Genomic DNA, 23141 nt, shown 5'->3' on the forward strand with positions numbered 1-23141 from the left:
TCATATGTGGGATTTAGGAAACAAAACAGTTGAACCCATGGGAAGAGGGGAAAAGGATAGAGGGAAGCAAACCATAAAAGACTCTCAATAATAGAGAACAAACTGAAGGTTGATGGAGGGAGGTGGGATAAATGGGTTATGGGTATTAAGTAGGACACTTGTTATGATGAACACTGGGTGTTATATGGAAGTGATGACTCACTAAATTCTACTCCTGAAACCAATATTACATTACATATTAACTAACTAGAACTTAAATAAAAATTTGGAAGAAGAAAATAAAAAGTAAAAGTTGAGGGGTGACTAGGTGGCTCAGTCGGTTAAGCATCCGACTTCAGCTCAGGTCATGATCTCATAGTTTGTGAGTTTGAGTCCGCATGGGGCTCTGTGCTGACAGTTCGGAGCCTGGAGCCTGCTTTGGATTCTGTGTCTCCCTCTCTCTCTGCCCCTCTCCCACTTGCACTCTGTGTCTTTCTCTCAAAAAAAAATAAACATTAAGAAATTTAAAAAAATAAAATAAAAGTTGAGAGGAGAAAGAGAGAGAAAAAAATTAGTATTAGTTTACCTAATTAGGGAAAAAGAAATCACAAATACACACTGTGAGAAATGATAGTGGAGAAATAACAATATATGTCGAGGAAATTAAATGAATCATAGGAGACCACTTTACTCAAAACTTCATAAATATATTTTTCTTTTTTCAAAATTTCACAAATCTATATTTCCTTGAGAAAATGGATGATTTTTATGAAAATTACAAGGATTCATATATCTATATCTATGTATTGATAGACATATCAACATAAATACATATATAATCTAAAGAGAGAAAATATGATGAAAGAAATAGAGAAAGATGACAATGAGATTGCTTTCAAATTATGCACCATACCCAAATAAATTCATGGAAAATGCTACAAAACCTTCAACACCAAATAACGCCAAAACTATGCCAATTATTCCAGATGTATGTATTCTGTGAGGGGGGGGGAATACTTTGAAGGTGAGCAAGTGCATTACATATTTACAGTGTTGAAAATATTCTGAGAGCCTGACCAGATCATCCTGTGGAGGAGTAATCAGAAATATGTAGGAATGTATGAATCTATTCCACAGTAAAGGAGGTGCCACATTTTTTTCATGTCCAATGTACCCAGAGGATTTCTGTTCAGTGTGAGTTTTTTCATCCATAGTGAGATCTGACTTCTGGGAAGACCTTCCCACAATCAGTACTTATATGAGGTTTCTCTCCTATGTTGGTTCTGATGTCCAGTGAAGTGTATGTGCTGGCAGAACACCTTCCCACAGTCACTGCAGTTGGAGGGTTTCTCTGCTGTGTGTGTTCTCTGATATGTGCTGCTGTGTGTGTTCTCTGATATGTGATCATCTGTGAATTTCGGGAAAAGGCCATACCATATTCAGCAGATTCAGTGGATTTCTCCCTAGTATGAGTTCTTTGATGTAGAGCTAGTGGAGACGTCTCACATAAGGCCTTTCCAGATTCATTACGTTCATATGGTTTCTCTCCAGCATGAGCTCTCTGATGTATAATGAGATGTGACTTCAGGGAAAATGCCCTTCCACACTCAGTACACTCATAGGGTTTCTCCCCTGTATGAATTCTCTGATGAATAATGAGGGGTGATTTCTGGGAGAAGGTTTTGCCACAGTCACTACACTCATAGGGTTTCTCCCCTGTATGAATTCTCTGGTGTATAATAAGAGGTGATTTCTGAGAGAAGGCTCTTCCACACTCTGTACATATATAAGGTTTCTCTCCAGTGTGAAGCCTTTGATGTCCAGTAAGGTGGGACTTTTGGGAAAAGGCTTTTCCACAGTCATTACACACATAAGGTTTCTCTCCTGTATGAATTCTTTGATGCCCTATGAGGTGGGACTGCTGGCAAAAGGTTTTTCCACATTCACTACACTTATAGGGTTTCTCTCCAGTATGTGTTCTATAATGGATGATGAGTTGTGTTTTCCGAGGGAAGGTCTTCCCACATTCAGTACATTCATAGGGTCTCTCCCCAGTATGAGTTATCTGGTGTATAAAAAGGTGAGACTTCTCACAGAAGGCTTTCCCACATTCACTACATTCAAAGGGCTTCTCTCTAGTGTGAACTCGCTGGTGTATAATGAGATGTGACTTCTGAGAGAAGGCTTTTTGACACTCAGAACATTCATAGGGTTTCTCTCCAGTGTGGACTCTTTGATGAACAATGAAGGGTGACTTCTGGGAGAAGGCCCTCCCACACTTAGTACACTCATAGGGCTTCTCCCCAGTATGAATCCTCTGATGCACAATGAGGTGTGATTTCTCACTGAAGGCTTTTCCACAATCTCCACATACATACGGTTTTTCTCCAGTATGAATTCTTTGATGTATAATAAGCTGTGACTTCTTAATAAAGCCTTTCCCACACTCACCACAAACATTGGGTTTCTTACCAGCTTGACCTTTTTTATACTGAATATGGACTTGTTTATGACTGAGAAATTTTTCACATTGACCATGTCCACAAGGTTTCATGCCAGTGTAAATTTTCTCCGGTACAGAACAGGAATCACTAAAGCTAGGTGGGCTCCTGCATCCAAATCTCTCAATGGGGTTCTTTCTTGTATGGCTCCTATTGCATATCAGTGAGTCTAAATTAGATTCCAAGTTCTTTTCACATAAATCAAAATTATGGAGTTTTTTACTTGAAGTATCAAGGTTTATGCACCCACCAAAACTGTTTCCAAGTGTGTTATATTTGGGGCCTTTCTCCTTGGTCAATGTTTCATGGTTAATGACTGTGACTTGCTTCAAAACTCTGTCTTGGTTTCCCTGATATTTATGTGTCTGACCGTCAATACACCAAACTTTTAAAAGGTAGTACAATGAATTATCCTTTGGGGCTTTTTCCAATATCTCTTTTTGAAATGAAAGTTCTTCAGAAATGATCTGCTGGGAAGAGTCAAGGCTTTTCTCCCTGTCTGAAAGAAGAAAAAGATAAAATCAAATAGAAACCAAAAATAAAACAGCAATGAACGGAAGTGCTAAGAAGGTGCTCATGTGGGATGGATGTTATAAAGAAGGCCTGGTGAATTTTAAAGAATCAAAGAGGTTATTGATGTCAGAGAAGAAGAAAATACCCTCCCAGCCATCTACCCAATTCTCACTTACCTGAGTGGATCCACCTTGACAACTCACTCTTCATGATCCATGGGTCCTCTTCATGTTCCAACTTGAAGATTATACCTGGACTTATACCTGAACACCCTGTTAAGGGAAAATTATTCAGAAATTCATAAAGAGAAGAAGCAATCTCAGGGGCCTCCCAGGAAAGATGGATCCTTAACTCACAAAAATAAATTCCAGATATAACAAAAATATAAACATAAAAAAACTATAAAGACCCTATTAATGGAAAATCATAAAGGTCATGGTCTTGACAGTTTGAAGAATGGGGAGGAGTTGATTCATTGTTATACAGAGAATTTGCCCTTACCCACAGAGACCAGATGGCTGTAGATCTCCAGCATCACATCTCTGTGTAGGATCTTTTGAGCAGGGTCCAGATGCTGCCACTCCTCCTGGGTGAAGTCCACAGCCACATCTTCATAGGTCACTAGTTCCTATAACAGCACATTATGTACAATCTTCTCATTCTGATCATTTTTACCACAGCAACACCTGTAGGATAACTACTTACCATTTTGTGTAGCATACTTAATGAGAAAAACTTTGTAAGTTCTGCCATTAGCAAGAATGGTTGGTGGAACAGAATAAACAGTCTAAAACTAGATGTGCAATGGAATATTACTCAACCACCAAAAAGAATGAAATCTTGGAGCACCCTGGGTGGCTCAGTCAGTGAAGCATCCAACTCTTGATTTCGGCTCAGGTCATGATCTCACAGTTCATGAGATTGAGCCTCGCTTTGGGCTCTGCATTGACAGCATGGAGCCTGCTTGAGGTTCTCTCTCTCCTTCTCTCTCTACCCCTCGCCTGCTCTCTCTCTATCTCTCGCTTTCTCTCTGTCAAAATAAATAAATAAACATTAAAAGAGAATGAAATCTTGCCATTTCAACAACATGGATGGAGCTACAACGTGTTATGCTAAGCAAAATAAGTCAGTCAGAGAAAGGCAAATACCATATGATTTGACTCATACGTGGAATTTAGGAAACAAGACAGATGAACATATGGGAAAGGAAAAAATGAGAGAGGGAAACAAACCACAAGAGACTCTTAACAATAGAGAAAAAAACTGAGGGCTGATGGAGGGAAGTGGTTGGGAGAAGGGTTAGATAGGTGATGGGTATAAAGGAGGGCACTTGTTGTAATGAGCACTGGGTATTGTAAGTGACGAATCACTGAATTCTACTCCTGAAACCAATATTGCACTCTATGTTAACTAAAATTTAAATTTAAAAAAAAGAAAAAAGAAAAAGAAATAAACAAATGAATTTTGAAAGTAAATAAATGCAGAAAAGACAGATTGTTCAAAACTGGGTAGTTATCAGAAAAATATAAAGTTAGACTCCTTATTTCATACTATACTCAAAAATAAATTTGAGATATAACAAAAATTTAAACAAAGAAAATCAGAAGACATAAAGACAGGAGAGATTCTAAAAATAATTTTAAAGTGGAGAAAACTCTTCTAAGTAGGCATGCTACAAGACCCAGATGTCACAAAGGAAAACACTGATAAATTTGATTACATTATGTATTTCATAGCAAAATATACCATAAACAAATTCAAAGGACAAGCAACTACCTGAGGAGTATATATATGCACAACACATAAGATGGACAAAGAACAAATTTGCTCAATTTATAGAGCTCCTACAAAGCAAAAAGAAAATGACCAACAACTTAACCTTTTAAAAAATAATCCAAGGACATTACTGTCAATTCAGAGAAAATAAAATGCAAATGGCTTCTAAACATGTAAAATGGTGTTCAACTTCATTCACATGAAGAGAAATGCAAATTAAATAAAAATATCATGTTTTTCTTACATAATATCAAAGTTTAGAGTTTGATAAGTCACTAAGATGGTGAAGATGTAAAAAAAAAGGACCACTCAAATTGCGAGTATACACTGGTACAATATATTTTGAGGGCAATTAACTTACAATAATTTAACAATATCCATCAAAATCTTATTTTTAATATAATTGATTGTCAAATTGGTTTCCATACAACATCCAGTGCTCATCCCAACAGGTGCCCTCCTCAATGCCCATCACCCACTTTCTCCTCTCCCCAACCCCCTATCAACCCTCAGTTTGTTCTCAGTATTTAAGAGTCTCTTATGGTTTGCCTCCTTCCCTCTATGTAACTTTTCCCCCCTTCCCCTCCCCCCTGGTCTTCTGTTAAGTTTCTCAGGATCCACATATGAGTGAAAACATGATATCTATCTTTCTCTGCCTGACTTATTTCACTTAGCATAACACTCTCCAGTTCCATCCACGTTGCTACAAAAGGCCAGATTTCATTCTTTCTCATTACCAAGTAGTATTCCATTGTATATATAAATCACATCTTCTTTATCCATTCATCAGTTGATGGAAATTTAGGCTTTTTCCACAATTTGGGTATTGTTGAGAGTGCTGCTATAAACATTGGGGTACAAGTGCCCCTGTGCATCAGTACTCCTGTATCCCTTGGGTAAATTCCTAGCAGTGCTATTGCTGGGTCATAGGGTAGATCTACTTTTAATTTTTTGAGGAACCTCCACACTGTTTTCCAGAGTGGCTGCACCAGTTTGCATTCCCACCAACAGTGCAAGAGGGTTCCTGTTTCTCCACATCCTCTCTAGCATCTATAGTCATCTGACCAGCAATTCCATTTCTAGAAATTATTCAACACATATATGTAAGCAAAAGAACATGTGTGATGTTACTTCACTACAGTACTATTTATAATAGCAAAATAATGCAGACAACTTTATGGGGGATTGGATGAATTGTGCTTCAATCTGCATAAGAGAATTCCATATACAACCCTAAAAAGCAACAAGGATCGCTATGCAAAAATCTCTAAGATATATTGTTAAGTGAAAAAAACATCCATCTATTCAGCAAGCAGTTATTGAGATCCCACTGAATACCAGGCATTGTTCTAGGAACTGAGGATACAGCAAAAAAGAAACCTGACAAAAATATCTTTCTTCAAGTATCTCATATTCTAGTGAGAGAAGACAGCCAACAAGGCTGAGTGAGAAAATGACATATAGCCAAAAAAAAGTTTTCAATGCGTACTTCAAAATTTGTATCACTCATATACAAAAAGCTCTTAGAAATCAATGAGCAAAAGACAAAGACAGAAAGGGAGTTTTACAGAGAAATTTTTAAATGGCAAATAAATATGTGAAAAAATGCCAAATTTCATTTAATGATTAATGAAAAGCAAATGAAAATAAGATAAAATGCTCAACCATAAAAATAGTAAGAATGAAAAACACTGAAGCTATCTGGTAGTAAGAAAAGTATTTGGAAATGGGCCTTTTTATAAGTGATTTGAAGCCACATGTAGAAGCTTATTACATAATATCAAAATGCAATTTGAAAAATACCCTTTAAATTTTAAACATGCTTGCTCTGTAACCTAGCACTCTCATGTCCAAGAATTTGGTCTACATAAATATTTGAGGAATATACAAAGATGTGTTAAGGTTGTTCCCTTATTTGTGACTTCACTACTTTAGAGTACTGGTGAGACTATGTACTACCCATGCCTCAGCTTTTTTTCTCTGAAGAATGGGGATAAATAATAGTATCTAACACAAAGTAATTTCATTATGTTTTATTATAATGGTGTCAGGCACACAGCAGGCATTCAATAAACGGTAGCTGTGATTATTCTTATTCTTTTTAAAAAAATTTTTTTAATGTTTATTTTTGTGAGAGAGAGAGACAGAGTGCAAGTGGGAGAGGGGCAGAGAGAGAGGGAGCCGCAGAATCTGAAGCAGGCTCTAGGCTCTGAGCTGTCAGGATAGAGCCCGACATGGGGCTCAAACTCACGCCCGCAAGATCATAACCTGAGCCAAAGTAGGATGCTTCATGGACTGAACCACCCAGGCGTCCCTATTCTTATTATTTCCATTAGACATCAAAGAAAAAAAACAGAAACAATAAAAGAATCCACAACAAGGGGCTGGTATCCTGCAAACATTAAAAGAACAATAAAAAGATACTATGAACAAAGTGCCTGGGTGGCTCAGTCAGTTGAGTGCCAGATTCTTGATTTCAGCTCAAGCCATGAGCTCTGGGCTCATGACATCAAGCCTTGCATCGGGCTCTGTGCTGACAGCACAGAGCCTACCTGTGATTCTCTCTTTCTCCCTCTCTCTTTCTGCCCCTCCCCTGCTCACGCTTGCACACGTGCTCTCTCCCTCTCTCAAAATAAATAAATAAACATTAAAAAAGATACTATGAACAATTTTATTTATAAATAAAGTTTATTTACAATGCAGATTGCAGGACAGCAGAGTATGGTACGCATGCCAAATCTGGCCCACAAGCATAGGATGGTTTTTACACTTTTAACTGTTGAAGCAAAAAGTGAAAGGAGAATATTTTGTGGCATGTGAACATTGTATGAAATTCAATTTTCAGTGTCCATAAATAAAATTTTACTGGATTACAGCCATGTTCATTGGTTTACATATTGTCTACAGCTGTTTTCAACCTACAAAAGCAGAACTGAGTAGTTGCAACAGAGACCATATGGCCTACAAAAGCTTAAGTATTTCTATCTGGCCCTCTACAGAAAAAGTTTGCTGACCTCTAACTTAGACAAACTGGACAAATTACTTGGAAATCACAAGTTAACAAACCCAACATACACAGAAAAGCTGGATGGTATTGTATCTTTTAAATAAATCAAATTCATAATTAAAAACTTAACCACAAATAAAACTCTCCACCCTGATGACTTCACTGGAGAATTCTTCCTAATTTTTAAGAAGGAAATAATACTAGGGTGCCTGGGCGGCTGAGTCGGTTAGGCATCCGACTCTTGGTTTTGGCTCAGGTCATAATCTCATGGTTAGTGCGTTCGAGCCCCATATTGGGCTCTGGACTGTTGGCGTGGAGCCTGCTTGGGATTCTTTCTCTGCCCCTCCCCCAGTTGCTCTCTCTCTCAAAATAAATAAACTTAAAAAATTAAAAAGAAGGAAATAATACTAATTTTACCCAAACTCTTTCAAAGAATACTTCCCAACTTGTTAAATAAAGCCAACATAACTGTGATGCCAAAACATGATAAGCACAATACAAAAAAAACACAACCATGTCTCATGAACATAGGAGTAAAAATTCTCAACAAAATATTAATAAAAGACTGACTCGATGATGATGATGATGATGACAGGAATGTTTGGAGATTAACCATAGATAAAACAAGATTGGCCACTGGTTGATAATATTTGCAGCTGGGTGATAAGTACAAAGGGGTTCACAAAAATCAACTTTTGTGTATGTTCAAAACTGAAACTTCCCATAATAAAATATGTAAAGTTTGGATTTATTGGAAATGTTTTATCAATACACTTTTTTAAAGTTACAGAAGATATAGTTTGTGTAGTAAAAAACACATGAAAATAATAAAATCACTCACACACATTTCATATATACATCTACACACATAGGGATTATATGTATAAAGAGTGGAAAGCTCATCCCCAAACTACATAATACTAGTTATGCCAGGGAAGAAGGCAAAAATTAGATTTCAGACATATTTCCCTTTCTTCCTAAATTTTACTTTGCAATATTATGTACATTCTTTGCACCATGTATAGACTACCCTTGCAAAGAAAGGATAAAAAGGCATAAAATGGAAGAGTAGAGAAGGAACTGGCCTTGAGTTGGGGCATGATCCCACAAACTATGAGATGACAGTGAAGGAGCCCTGGAAAACTAGGCTCCAAGCCTCTGCCAGAAAATTTTAACTAAAAATAGCCTCTTTGAAACAACTATTGATGATACCACACTGTGCTGAAAACGGCTGGCCTTTAGGAAAATTCAACAATAACATTTCTTAAGCTAAAGTCTCAGAAATCTTGACTTGAGGAGATGGATTGATGAACTGCTTTATCTTGATGGGGAATGCAAATCATCTAAAGCACCCTGTTTGCCATTTTCACTGTGGCTGCCAGGAAGCTTGAAGATAAAATGTTTACCTCATTTTATATCAAATATGGCCAGATATCTTCACAGCAACTTCACCTGCCTCTTAATCTTCTATTCTGTCTAAATTTCTCTAATTCATGTGTTCAATGTATTGTCCTTTTTCATTTTATTGTGGGAAAACCAAGTGGGAAACAAACAACCTACCTGGGACTCCATCATTTTCTGTTTCTCTTTGGAAACCAATTGGGGGTGGGGTGGGGGTACAGAAGAGTCTTCAGAGACCAGGCTGTATTAATCACTCTTCAGTGGCTGAATATAAAATGCATTACTTGTTAATTCATTGGTAATTGTCTTTGTCATCTGACCAGCAATGCCACTTCTAGAACTTTTTCCTAAGGTAATAATCATGGATGTGTGCAGAGACTTACTGAAGGAAATTTCATCACAGAGTTGTCTTTAACACCATAATTTTGAAAATAATCAAAATGCCTAATCACTGAGGACTGAGAAAATAAGTTATGGAACCTCCAAGAGATGAAAAGGCAGGTGACCATTTAAAGTAACACTAGAGACAATTAAGAGGTTCACGAGATACAGAAACCAAATGTAAATTATGGACCTTGTCTGGACCTTAATTTAAAAAGACAAAAAAATCTTTGAGATAATCATTAAATTTTGAGTCCTGACTAGATATTTGATGATATTAAGAAATTTAACCAATGATGATCGGAAGTTATTACTGTTATTTTATATTGAATATATAAAATTCAAGTATTGACCTTGAAGTCCTTATCTTTTGTATGAAATGATACATCTGGGCTTTGTTTCAAAATAATAACAACTATATATATAAAGATTAACTGAGCTATACATTTAATATTTGTGCATTTTATGTTATCAATAACAAAAAACAATCTGGAAGAGAGAAATAAATGGGTGGTCTAGATTAGGGGTTGGCAAACTTTCTCTGTAAAGAGACAGACAGTAAATATTTCAGATTTGTGAAGCCTATGGTCTTTGTTGCAATTATTCAGTGACTGAAAGCAGCTATAGACAATGCATAAGCCAATTCTGTTTACTGGCTGTGTCCCAATAAAACATCACTTATGGACACTATAATTTGAATTTTATATCGTTTTCATATGTCACAAAATATTCTTCTGATTTTTTTCCAAACATTAAAAAATGTGAAAACCATTCATAGTTTACAGTTGTATAAAAACAGCAGCAGGCCATATTTGGCCCACTGCCTAGAGTTTTCCATCCCCTGGTCTAGGTGAAACAACAGTGGCCATGAGTTGATGATTGATGATACTGGGTGATGTGCATAATGGGGTTTATTATATAATTCCCTCTATTTTGCTGAATGTTTGACAATTTCCATAGAAATATACTTAATAGTATATGGAAATAAAGTTAATAGCATGGAAATACACCTGCAAAATGAAGAAGAGGCAGACCACAAGATCACACTCCCAATTGTTTAATAACAACAAACATCTGTTCCCAAAGATATCACAGTGGTTTGTGGCCATCCAAAGTTCAACCCTACCTGACAAAATCTCATTTGTTGGTATCTAATTTCTTTCACTGGATTTTCTTGGGTATCACATGAGTAGAACTGACCTTGAATTCATGGAAGATCCATGAAATATATACAAGATCAGTGCTACAAAACCATAATGAATAGATAATAATCGGGTAATAACTCACTTAAATATCATCCCAAGCCTCAAAGGATAGACCCTGCTATTATCCTCATTTCACAGTGAAGAAACTGAGGCCTAAAGAGGTTTAGTGACTTATTCATAATCACACAGCCAGTGACTAGAGGGTGAAGTGGTGGGAAAACAAAAAGCAGAGAACTCCTCCTTAGCTGTCATGGCACCAAAGTTTTCAGAGATGCGACTCTGCTTCTGAATGCCCTAGAAATTAATTCTCCTCCTAAATTACAGAGGGCATTGTCTGGTTGTTAACTTGAGAATAACAAAACTCTAAATTTACGTTGTGCTTTACAGCTCAAAGTTAACTTAAAACCTTAATATTCAAAGCCACAACACGGAAGAGAGAAGCCAAAAATCAATGAAATATTTGCAAAACACATATCACTGATAAAGGAGTAGTATCAGAATATATAAAAACAAGTTCCACAAATCAATAAGGAAGAGGCAGACATTCAATAGAAAAAGGAGCAAAAGATCTGAACAGGTGCCTTACAAAAGAGGATCTAAGATATCAAAAATATATGAAAAAGCAGTCATCAAGGAAATACAAATTAAAGGCCCAATGTATGACTCCTCCATTGGAATGTTGATACCACAAGGGCAGGAATTTTTGTTTATTCTTGGATGTACTATCCATCTCAAAGAGCCACCCATCATGGACCTCACAGAATCTCAACATTGACCCTACACATTCTAATTCCTGTCTCCATGGACCCTCATCATTCACCCTAAAGACCACCCCATTGCTCACCCCAGATCCCCCATCATTCACCCAACAGACTCTCCATCACTCATCCCACAAGCCCCTTTCACTCACTCCCTTGAAACCCTACCATTCACCCTACAGACACTTTTGCTCACTGCACAGACTCCCCTATCGCTTCCATAAACCCCTCATCGAATATCCCACACAGTCTTACAGACGCCCCTCCCTATCACTGTTTTCCACATCATTCAGTCCAAAGGACCCCCTCATTAGTCCTTCCACATGTCCCCATCACTGACCACACAGACCCGCATCACTTAACGGGGCCCCTCACCCTGGCTCTGCTCTCAGGACCCCAAAGCTCCTTCTCAAGACGAACTTGGCTCCCTGCTTGCACAAATGGGCTCAACATCCCACGAAATTCCCTTTCCCCTCCAGCCCTCCTTGGTGGGTCTGGTTGACGCTTTAGCTTATCTTTCGCATGCCCAGAAACAGCCTCCAAGCCGAGCTCTACCAGTAACAAAAATGGCGTCATTCGGTCTGTGCCAGGAACAACGTCGCCGGCCAGGAAAACGGCCAGGGCCTCACACTGCCTCTTGAGGCTCCCATTCCAGCCAGAAGAGATACGCGTTTTGGAATCCAGGAAGTCCTCGTGATATTTCCGAGGCTGGGTATTCGGAATTGGTGCTTCGAAAGCAGTGTGAGGCTCCAATGTGTAGCGACTGTTCCGGGCGGGTAAATGGGCGTTCCCGGCCATCGGCAGAGGCACTGCCAGAGCAAAGGCGTGGCGACGTGCGGGTAGGGGTGTTCGGAGGGAACCCGGTCCTGGGAGCGGGGCGGGAGGGAGTGGTAAGGCCGGAGGGTAGAAACACCGCCTGGGAGATTGCTCTGCAGAAGCTTCATTTCTAAAACATCTGTAGAAAGTGAAGAGTCTTTTTACATAACGTATTCTCTTGTTAACACACCCGGCCCGCCTCTAGCGGCCTAGCGTTGTTGCCCTCCGGCCTTCCTATTGTTCCTTCGAAGGGGCAGCGCCCCCTCCCCTTGTGTCACTCAAGGCTCTGCCTCGCCGCGCTCCTAGTCTTCTATTGGCTCCTTCGAACACAGAAGGTCCTCCCTCTCTTGTCACTCACGGGCCAGACTTTCTGCCAGGGTCCCTTAAAGTGGGCAGATGTGGCCTTTTGCAGCCCAATATGAAAGCTAAAAGAGAGGGGGCACCTGGATAGCTCAGACCATTGAGCATCGGACTTCTGCTCAGGTCATGATCTCACAGGTTCGTGGGTTCCACAGCCCCGCTTTGGGCTCACTGCTGTCAGCACAGAACCCGCTTCAGAGGATCTCTCTCTCTCTCTCTCTCTCCTCCCCCCGCTTGCACTGCCTCTCTCAAAATAAATAAATACACTTTTTTAAAAAACTGAAAGAATTAAGAGAGGCAGAAGTTTAAGGTAAAACCTAAGGAACATTGACTTTAGAAAACTTAACAAAAGGCTATATTGGAGGCAAACCCTGAATGGGATTGAATAGTTAACAAAATCTCAGATTCTAGATCTACAACATAGAGGAGTTCTGATGGTGAAATAGTTAAAGCCCTAGGATTCAAGACTTCTACCAGAGCACATGGATGGCGGGGGGGGGGGGGGGGGGGGAAGCTAACAAAAATCTTACTTCTAAGTCAAACCAGAAAGGCACTGAAGGTAAAATTGTGGCCTAGTTACCAATTCTTTCCAGAGAGGCTTTGAAAATGTAAACATTAACTTCTCTGGTAGACTGGAGAAGCATCAATGGTGGCCTAATTAGCAAAGGCTCACAATTCACAAACTATACCAAAGGGGCAATGATGGCAGAAGAGTTAACCAAGACCTGACTTCAAGGTCAGACCAAATAGGCATTTATGATAAAAACATGAACAAAGGGCTGGAGTTGATGCACATAGAAGAAGGGGCAATAATGGCACAAGAGTTAGCATCGATTTGATTTTTCGGCACACACTAAAAGAAGACAGGTGGGGAGGATTTAACTAAGGCTGCAGTCAATGTACATAGCTGAAGGGTAACAGTGGGGGAAAGTTAACAATGTGAAAAAAGATTGACACATAAATTGCCCTGATAGTGGAGAAATGAACAGACATCCAAGCATAATACACAAACACAAAGGGACTGTTAACTTTCTACCCTTAAAGCTCTAGATTCTATATCTAGATCAAAACCCGTTAATGGTAGAATAGATAACTGATGCCTGAGTTCAAGATAAAATCAGAGTTGATTTAGGTTGGAAAAGTTAATAGAGGTCCAGGTTGGAGGACATAGATAAGGGATTTTGATGGTGGAATGGCTAACAATGGCTGGGATTTGAGGTCACACAGAGGGGCGTGGGTGGTGGAAGAGTTAATAAGGACATGGTTTGAGTGTTGAGCAGGTGGGCATCAATGGTGGAATTTTTCAAAGATGCCTGTATTAGTTTCCTATTGCTGCTCTAAAAAATTACCATAAACTTACAAGTTTAAAACAACACAAGTTTATTATGTTATAGTTCTGGAGGTCAGAAGTCCAAAGTGAGTTTCCCTGGGCTGAAATCAAGGTAGTAGCAGAATCATACTCCCTCTGGAGGCTCTAGGGAAGAATCCATTTCCTTGCTTTTTCTAGCTTCTAGAGGTCAACTGTATTCCTTGGCTTAAAACCCCTTCTTCCATCTTCAAAGCCAGCATTGTAGCATCTTCAAATCTCTTTATGACTGTGTCCTTCTGCTTCCATCATCACACCTCAATTTTTGACTCTGACCTTCCTCTTTCTTTCTTATAAGGACCCTTGTGATTACACTGGACTTATCTGGATAATCCATAATAATCTTCCCATCTCAAGATTTTTTAATTTACTCATATCTGCATAGTTCCTTTTTCCGTGTAAAAACATTCAGAGGGTCAATGGTGGTGGAAGATTTGGTTGGGGCACAAGGTATTAATAGAGAAAGACTAATGATAGTATATGAGGGTTGAGTTCAAACCAGATGGGAATCAATGAGGAGCCCCGTCTGTTATGTCAGAATTTTTTCAAAGACCTGAGTTCAAGGTCAAAAAAGGAAATTGATGGAAATCTGGGCCTTAGGTCATGATCGTAGGAGCACTGATGGTAGAAAAGTTAACTGAAGTCCAGATTTAAGATCTAGAGCAAAGCCACATTAATGGTGGCATACTTAATAGAGCCATGAGTTTAAAGTTAAAGGTCATTGATGAGGACAGCCTGAGTGGCTCAGTCAATTAAGCTTCTGACTATTGATCTCAGCTCAGGTCATGATCTCATGGTACATGAGATCCAGCCCCACAGTGAGGTCTGGGCTGACAGCTTGGAGCCTGCTTGGGATTCTCTCTCTCTTCCCCTCCCCCACTCACATGTGCACCAGCTCGCTCTCTCTCTCTCTCTCTCTCTCTCAAAAATAAATAAATAAATATTTAATAAATAAATAAACAAACATTTAAAAAGGAAAAAACCATCATTATTGATGAGGGACCATAAGGCAAGCTGAGGACCAAACACAAGCTTGCACACCTCCCACCCCTGGCAGGTGGGATATGTGTGATATTCCTCAGGCACTCCTGGCTTCCCAAGAATAGAGGAAAGGACAGAAAACAAATACTTAAACTGATAGAGTCTCCATCAATTTACAAATATCTTAGTACAATTACAAGAAAAGGGCAATCTTAACAATAGCTTAGTCTCCAGCAACTCCCTACAGTCCTAACCATAATGTTTTGCTAGGGGAAAAACAACTTTAGCTTGACAATAACTAGGCCTTTAGTAATCTGTGAATCTTCTTTAGCGTATGGAAATACCTGTAAGAAACTTCCTCTTGGAGTACCTGGGTGGCTCAGTCAGTTAAGCGTCCAACTTCGGCTCAGGTCATGATCTCGCAGTTCCTGAGTTCAAGCCTTGCATCAGGATTTGTGCTGACAGCTCAGAGCCTGGAGCCTACTTCAGATTCTGTGTCTCCTTCTCTCTCTCCCACCTCCTGCTCTCTCTCTCTCTCTCTCTCTCTCTCTCAAAAATAAGTAAACATTAAAAAAAATTTTTTTTAAAGAAAGTTCCTCTTGACTTTATTTGCCCCAACTCCACAGTATATAAGCAGTCACTCTTCATGACCCCAATGCAGCTCTTTCTGCCCACAGGTCTTGTCCCCGTGCTTTAATAAAATCACCTTTTTGCACCAAAGATGTCTCAAGAATTCCTTCTTGGCTGTCAGCTCGAAACTCCCATCACTCCAAAACCCCATGAATTATGAAAACCTACAGCACGGGGAGAGGGAGACCTGAGCAGATGAGCCTTTTCCAGTGCAGGAGTCTTGGATAAAATGGGAAGAAGATGATGGGAGTTCATCTTCCCCTTGCTGCCTCCCTAGTGGTTGATGCCACATCTTTATAGGTGGTTTGCAGCAAATTGTTTCATTCAGGGCTGGGAGGGGACAATGCACTGGTGACCTGTGAGAGGTAAGGGAGATGATTCATTTTCAGAAATACCAAATAAAACTGTGCTGTCCAGTTAACAGTACATTTACAACCTATTGGATATATATATGAACCCACACACACAGACACACATAATGGAGTCCCAAACCCTTAGACACTTCATTTCCTGATTCTTCTTCCCCTCTTTGTTTCACGGGCTTCTTTTCATGGGCTTTACAATCAGCATGCACCAAAGAACAAAGGAGGGACTGAAAGTCTCTGCGTCACCTCAGGAAACGTACATTTGTTCCAATCAGACTACTTTTTGCTTCACATGGGCATAGGCAATGTCCGGGTAAGGCTGTAACCTCTTTAGTACTCAGCCAATGAGGAATCAGGAGAAACATGCATGATAGCAGATAAATTGCCTGTGACTGCCCTGAGTGTGCCTGTCCATCAGACACCTGCTCTTGCAGGAACATAGATTAAAGCCTCGCTTCACTGTGCTCTGATTTTGATTGGGTCAGCTGCCTTATTTCCCACATTTAGGGGCTAGTCCAGGATTCACCTTGACCCACAAGGTCCAGGTCCTCCTGCAAGAGGGGAGTCACATCCCACCCCAGTTTGGGTGGCCTTTCCACAGGGGGACCCCTGGCCCCTCAGGGATCCATGGAACTCGAGACTTTTTGCCTTTGGAGACAAAAGAAGTGACACTATGAAAAGGGTAAAAGACAGGCACTGTGGTGTCCTGATAACTCCATGCATGGACAAAGATAGGAAAATTGGACAACAAGCATGGCCTTGGGGGTTGGGAAATCCTCAGAGGCTGAGTGTGTGTGACTGAGACATATCCTAGATACAAAGCAAATGCAGAGTCTCAATCCACAGACCTGTTTCCTCATGAGGGAAACAGCCAGAGACAGAAGAAGTGGGCTCTGGAGAGTGCAAGAAACCTCCATTAAGGGTGGATGAGGGCCCCAGTGAAACTCAGGAGCAGGAACTAGCTTGGTAGAGTATGGGGAACAAAAATTCTAGGACTAGGGGTAGGGAAGAATTACCCAGAAAGAGGCAGGGTCTCCTCAGATTCCCCTGGATAGTATGTTGGGGCGAATGTTACAGTACTGGGGATGCTAAGGCTATTTGGGTCTGTTGGTAAACATGCTTTGTGCTTAATAGATTCATAAATTTGCCATCTAAAGAATTCTGATATAACAGTTCACAATTGGTAACTACTTAGTTTTCACTGGAGACTAAGTTTTCTAAGAGTTAAAATTCTGCTAAATGCAGTTAAGAATGATAGAAATAAGGAAAGCATCTCTATATGTAAAAGTAAGTATGTAAAAATATTTTCAAAATGGATATACATTTTTGTTGAAGATAAAAGAAGATAATTTTGTCCTAAATGAGACTGGTTGTTTGGAGAGGAATGGCTTGGGACAAAATCTAAATGTAAGGGAAAGTTGTAGACAGTTCATGAAGGAAAGTCTTTGGAAAAGAATTTTATGTGTGGTCAGGATGGACTAAGGTTAAAATGAATAGGTTTTCAAGGGATATAGGAGTGTTGATACATAGTGGCACATGTACCCCTATGTTTATAGCAGCGCTTTCAACAATAGCCAAATTATGGAAAGAGCCTAAATGTCCATCAACTGATGAATTGATAAAGAAGATGTGGTTTATATATACAGTGGACTACTACTTGGCAATGAGAAAGAATTAAATCTTGCCATTTGCAATAACGTGGATGGAACTGGAGGGTATTATCCTAAGTGAAATAAGTCAGTCAGAGAAAGACAGATACATTTGTTTTCACTCATATTTGGATCTTGAGAAACTTAACAACAGACCACGGGGGAAGGGAAGGAGAAAAAATAGTTACAAACAGAGATGGAGGGAGACAAACCATAAGAGACTCATAAATACAGAGAACAAACTGAGGGTTGATGGGAGGTGGGGGAGAGGGGAAAGTGGTTGATGGGCATTGAGGAGGGCACTTGTTGGGATGAGCACTGGGTGATGTATGTAAGCCAATTTGACAATAAGTTATATTTAAAAAAATAAAATAAGATTAAGACTTAAAAAATTAATGTGTTTTAAAAGTACTCTGGTATAAGATTAAAATTCTGCTTTAGTCTCTGTTAAAAAGACAAAGTTTTCTTGGCTTGTGGATCTGCTTTTGAAAAACAACAAAAAAGGAAAGATTTCTTTCCTCTTTGCCCAAAAAGATGGAAAGAACTATGATTTTAACCAAAAGGGCAGGACAGTGTGTCCTTTTGAGTTTTTAATTTTTCTTAACATTTATTCATTTTTGAGAGACAGAAAGAGACACAAGAGGGGCAGAGAGAGAGGGAGACACAGAATCCAAAGCAGGCTCAGAGCCCAATGTGGGGCTTGAACTCATGGACCGCAAGATCATGACCTGATCCAAACTCCAATGCTCAACCAACTGAGCCACCCAGGCGCCCCATCCTTTTGAGCTGTTTTAATCAAAGCTTGGTTGCCCCTTCTTTGATCCAAAGGCAGAGGAGATGATGGCAATGTCCTCGCTGCTACTCTCCAAATGCTCCACATTTGTATTATTTCTGCAATGCAGAGAAATGGGTGCCTATGCTATATGAGGGCTGGATGACTATTCTATATAAAGGGCTTTTACCAGATTACATGGGAGCCATTTTGCTACACTGAGCCCAGTGTATGCTGATTTGTACCAATACAGTGACCTTAAAATGGACATCTATATGGCTGGAACATACTTATTTAGACATTGCCAAAAAAAAAAAAAAAAAAAAAAAGGCAGGCCTTTTGACTTTGGCCCTTTTAGCTCCCCTCAATGGCCAATTTTACCCTTATAAAAAAAATGGTTTTCACCAGTCTTTTAAACTGTACTTGTAAAGACGAACAGTTTTGTTATGATTGATATGTAAATTACTGTTGGGCCAAAATAAAATCAATGCATCCCTCTACAACCAATGGAATCATGCTTGGTCACAGTCAATACCCGCAAAGTCAATACCCAGGTCAAGCCTGGGTAAGAACAACTATTCCAAGCACCTCCTTAGATTGACAAGGCTTTTGGCTGTCAGTCGCATAGCCAGCCAAAACCCAGGACCAAGAGATGACGTTTCTCTTGGTCAGCTAAAAGGGATGACTTTTCTTCTTTTTCCTATAGATGGGCAATTCCCCAACCAAGGCCAATATTCTTTGGGATGCATTCTGAAAAATTGGGATGATTTTGATCCACAAACCCTAACCCTTAGTTATCAATTGCTTTTGCACTGAAGCTTGTCCCAAGTATAAATTGGAAGAGGAAATTTGGCCACCAGAGAGAAATATCAATTATAATACTATCCTACAATTGGACTTGTTTTGCAAACATGAGGAGAAACAGGGAGAAGTATCCTGTGTTCAGTGTTTTGGGGCCTTAAGAGATGATCAAGGTATGTATAAGGTGGATCCTGGCCTACTGGCAACCCTTTCCAAGGGTTCACAATGATGAAGCAAGGGAGCCAAGGGTCCCTTGCCTGTACCCAAAGAAGACCTAGAGAAGTAGGAAGGGAAGTCCTACACCTCAACTTCCTCCTCCTTGGGTCCTCAATCTATATATCCAGACTTAGAAATGTGCACTTCTTCTCCCTGATGCCCACCTTATCCAGGCCCTCCCCATAATGTAACAGGCATGTTTCCCCTACAAGAAGCTAGAGTGCCAGAAGGAGAAATGCAGGGAGGCACCACTAGGATAAGATTACAAGTACCTTTTTCACTGCAGGACTTAAGACAGATAAAAGAATATCTAGGTAAATTTTCTGATGATCCGGGTAAATAGATAGAGGTATTTCAGAATATTACGTATGTTTTTGAGTTGATCTGGAAAGATACAATGCTTTTGTTGAATCAGACTGTTAATGCGACAGAGAAGCATGGTGTCCTGACAGCAGCTGAGAGATATGGGGATGAGGAACTTCCTAATTATCATGGGACTAGAGGCCCTATAGGGAACTCCCAGTTCCCTACTGGGGTTCAGGCAGCTCTGCCCCAAGATTCTAATTGGGACTATGATAATCCTGTTGGGGAGTGCTATCGCTGCCACTTCCAAGCTTGTGTTTTGGAAAAATTAAGGAGATTTAGGTTAAAGCCTTAAATTAGTCTAAATTGGCCACTACTTTACAAACACAGGACGAGAGCCTGGTGGCCTCCCTGGAAAGATTAAGGTTAAATACACGGCTATCTCCCCTGATACCCTTGAAGCTGAGACAATTCTAAAGGACAAATTTGCCACCCAATCAGCCCCAGAATTTCCAAGGAAGCTGCAAAATTTGGCAGTTGGCCTGGAAGGGACCCTGGAGAAGCTCTTACAAGCTGCCAATTGAGTATATTACAACTGAGATCAAGAGGAGAATAAGGAACATGAAAAGAAGCTTTAAAAAAAAAAACCTAAAGCCTTAGTCGTGGCCTTACTTATTATGTCAGTCCAGACTTCCCGAGGTCTTGGAACCAAGTGCCGTTCAGGGCACTGGAAACGAGAATGTCCTCGGAGGGGACAACAGAAGTCCAAACCCCGTAAGCCATGCCCTTATGTGGTGACGATCACTGGAAGATCTGAATGTCCTTGGGGACCTCAATCTGTGGGGTCTCAGATAACCAGTGTCCCTGAAAGGAACTGATGGGGCCTGGGGCTCTTTGGGGTGGCTCCCCTGAACCAACCATCTGTTGGAAACCCAGAGCCTCAGATAACTCTGAAAATAGAAGGAAAACTGGTTGATTTCCATCTTGACACAGGAGCCACCTTTTCTGTCCTCCTTTCCACTTCTGGCCAACTGTCCAAACACGGTGTAACAATTAGGGGCATCTTCAGAAAACTTATGATTAAATTTTTCTCTCAGCCACCAGGGTGCATATGGGGAGACTTTTTTTTCACATTCCTTTTTCATAATGCCAGAGAGCCCCTCTCCCTTGCTAGAAAGAGACATTATGACTAAATTAAGGACTATAGTGCTACTAGCTCCAGGACAGATAAACAATTGCCTAAACTTATAGTAATCTGGATATCGAAGATCAATCTTTCCTTGAGGTAAAATTAAACACGTGTCATGGAGTTGTTCCTATGGAAACTGGAGGGCCAAAGGAATCTTTGCAGATTGAGAACCAAAAACTAGTTCAGGTGCTTAATTATTCTCACCAACAATATCACAAGATCCCAATAAATATGGAAGGGAAGGAAAACTACAGTTACATTAAAAAAAATATGACCAGACACGTCAGGGACTTTTTGAATGGCTATAATGCATCTTTCCTTCCTCTCGTGTGACCTCCTCCCTAGGAGGCATTGCATTTAGAATAATAATGCTTGTTGGTCTAATATTCTTTTTATATGTCATTTATAGAAGCCCTTGCAGATACCAGAAAAAAAGACATCCAAGAAAATTTTTCTAGCCCAGACGTTCCAAATACCCTCCCATTATTTCGGACCTCTGGATCGACCTCTGAACCTGCCCCAACTGTTGTACCTATGTCATCTCCCCCTTTCAGCAGGAAGCAGTTAAGATCAGTCATGGTCCCAATTCCTAAGGGCAGTTAGGAGTTACATGTTGAATGCCGGGGAATATGATAGGAAAAGATGGGATTCAGTAGGCAGAGAGGGAAAGGTTAGGACATGAGGTCCCTGGGTGGGAAAATAAAAAAACATATCTTGTAACAATGCTGGGAGCTTCTGACCACAGCAAACCCCCTCGGGCATAAGGTTTCTCTTTAGAAACAGATATCTGTGCCTTATGCCCCAAATAAGGACATATTGGAAGATAAACCTGACTGTGAAGAGGAGAGTCAACACTTGCTGAACATGTTTGAATGAGAGCTCAAAAATAAAGGAAATATAAATGAAAATGGAATCAACTTAGAAAAGAAGAGAAGGGATTGTGAGAAGTAAGGGAGATGATTCATTTTCAGAAGTACCAATTAAAAGCTGTGCTGTCTAGTTAACAGTAGGTTTACAATCTATTGGAAATATATATTAACATCCCCCCTATAACGGAGTCCCAAACCCTCAGACACTTAACTTCTTGGTTCTTCCCCTCTCCGTTTTGAGGGCTTTGCAATGAGCATGCACTAAAGAACTGAAGTTCTGCGTCACCTCAGGAAACATACATTTGTTCCAGACTACTTTTTACCTTACATGGGCATAGGTGATGTCTGGGTAAGGCTGTAACCTCTGTAGTACTCAGCCAATGAGGAATCAGAGGAGGGTCTTGTGTGCTGGGAGATAAATTGCCTGCTGTGACTGCCCCGAATGTGCCTGTCCATCAGACACCTGCTCTTGCAAGAATGTTGATTAAAGCCTCATTTCACGGGCCTCTGAGTCTCTGCAGTCCTCCTTCGATTGAGTCAGTGGGCTTATTTCTCACATGACCTCAACAGGGTGTCAACACTGTCAGAGTCCCCCAGGATGTGACAGCAGCAGGTGCTTAAAGACAATGTCACTGGTCCTGTGTGTGGTTGTATTAGGGTTTGGACATCAGCTAGAGATGCTGCAGCCAACACCGTTAGAGGAGAGAAGAGCAAAAGAGGAAGAATGTGGGAGAGAGAGAGAGAAAGGCCTCTGAGAGGCTTTAAGAGAAAGAGAATGAAGAGAAGAAGATGAAGAGAGTCAGAAAGAGATAAGCAAATAAAACCAGAGACAAAGTGGACAACTAACTTGGCGAGTCAGGTATGGAAGGTATCCTGCCCAAGGAACACCAACCCAACTCACAGGTAGAACTGAAGTGTACCAATGAGAATCTATGTCAAGGATCTGGCTACACCAGCCTCTCTCTGGTAGAACCCTTGCCCTGTTATCTGTCCAACTGGGTCCCCACTCCAGGATAAATTCACATGTCTAGTGAAACCTATGGAAAAAATTCCCAAGGGAAGGTTAGGAGCTAAGGACTGATGCCTTCCTCCCACTGAGGAGGCCTTGGAAGGGGCTTGTGAGGGACTAAAGGAAGCAGAGAAATTGCTCTATCCCTAGAAGCAGCCAGGGTATCCTTAGGGCAGGAGCGAGGAATCTATATCTGACACCCTTGGGATGGGGCTGCAGAAAGTGTCCTCTCTCTGTGCTGCCTGTGCCCCAATAGGTCATTTTGTCCAACCCTCTGCCTCCAGGTAGCCAGGT

General features: G+C 40.4%; 1 protein-coding gene across 1 annotated transcript; it reads right to left on the reverse strand.

Moving 5' to 3' along the window:
• Positions 1–1183: 1183 nt before the first annotated feature.
• Positions 1184–4385, reverse strand: ZNF630 (zinc finger protein 630). The gene is made up of 3 exons (XM_049643234.1): positions 3495–4385; positions 3170–3265; positions 1184–2979 (listed from the first exon to the last, which is right to left on the reverse strand). The coding sequence occupies exons 1-3, from the start codon at positions 3526–3528 to the stop codon at positions 1184–1186; spliced, it is 1926 nt and encodes a 641-aa protein (XP_049499191.1). The 5' UTR covers positions 3529–4385.
• Positions 4386–23141: the final 18756 nt, after the last annotated feature.

This window comes from Panthera uncia, chromosome X, assembly GCF_023721935.1.
Source record: "Panthera uncia isolate 11264 chromosome X, Puncia_PCG_1.0, whole genome shotgun sequence".
Classification (NCBI taxonomy): domain Eukaryota; kingdom Metazoa; phylum Chordata; class Mammalia; order Carnivora; family Felidae; genus Panthera; species Panthera uncia.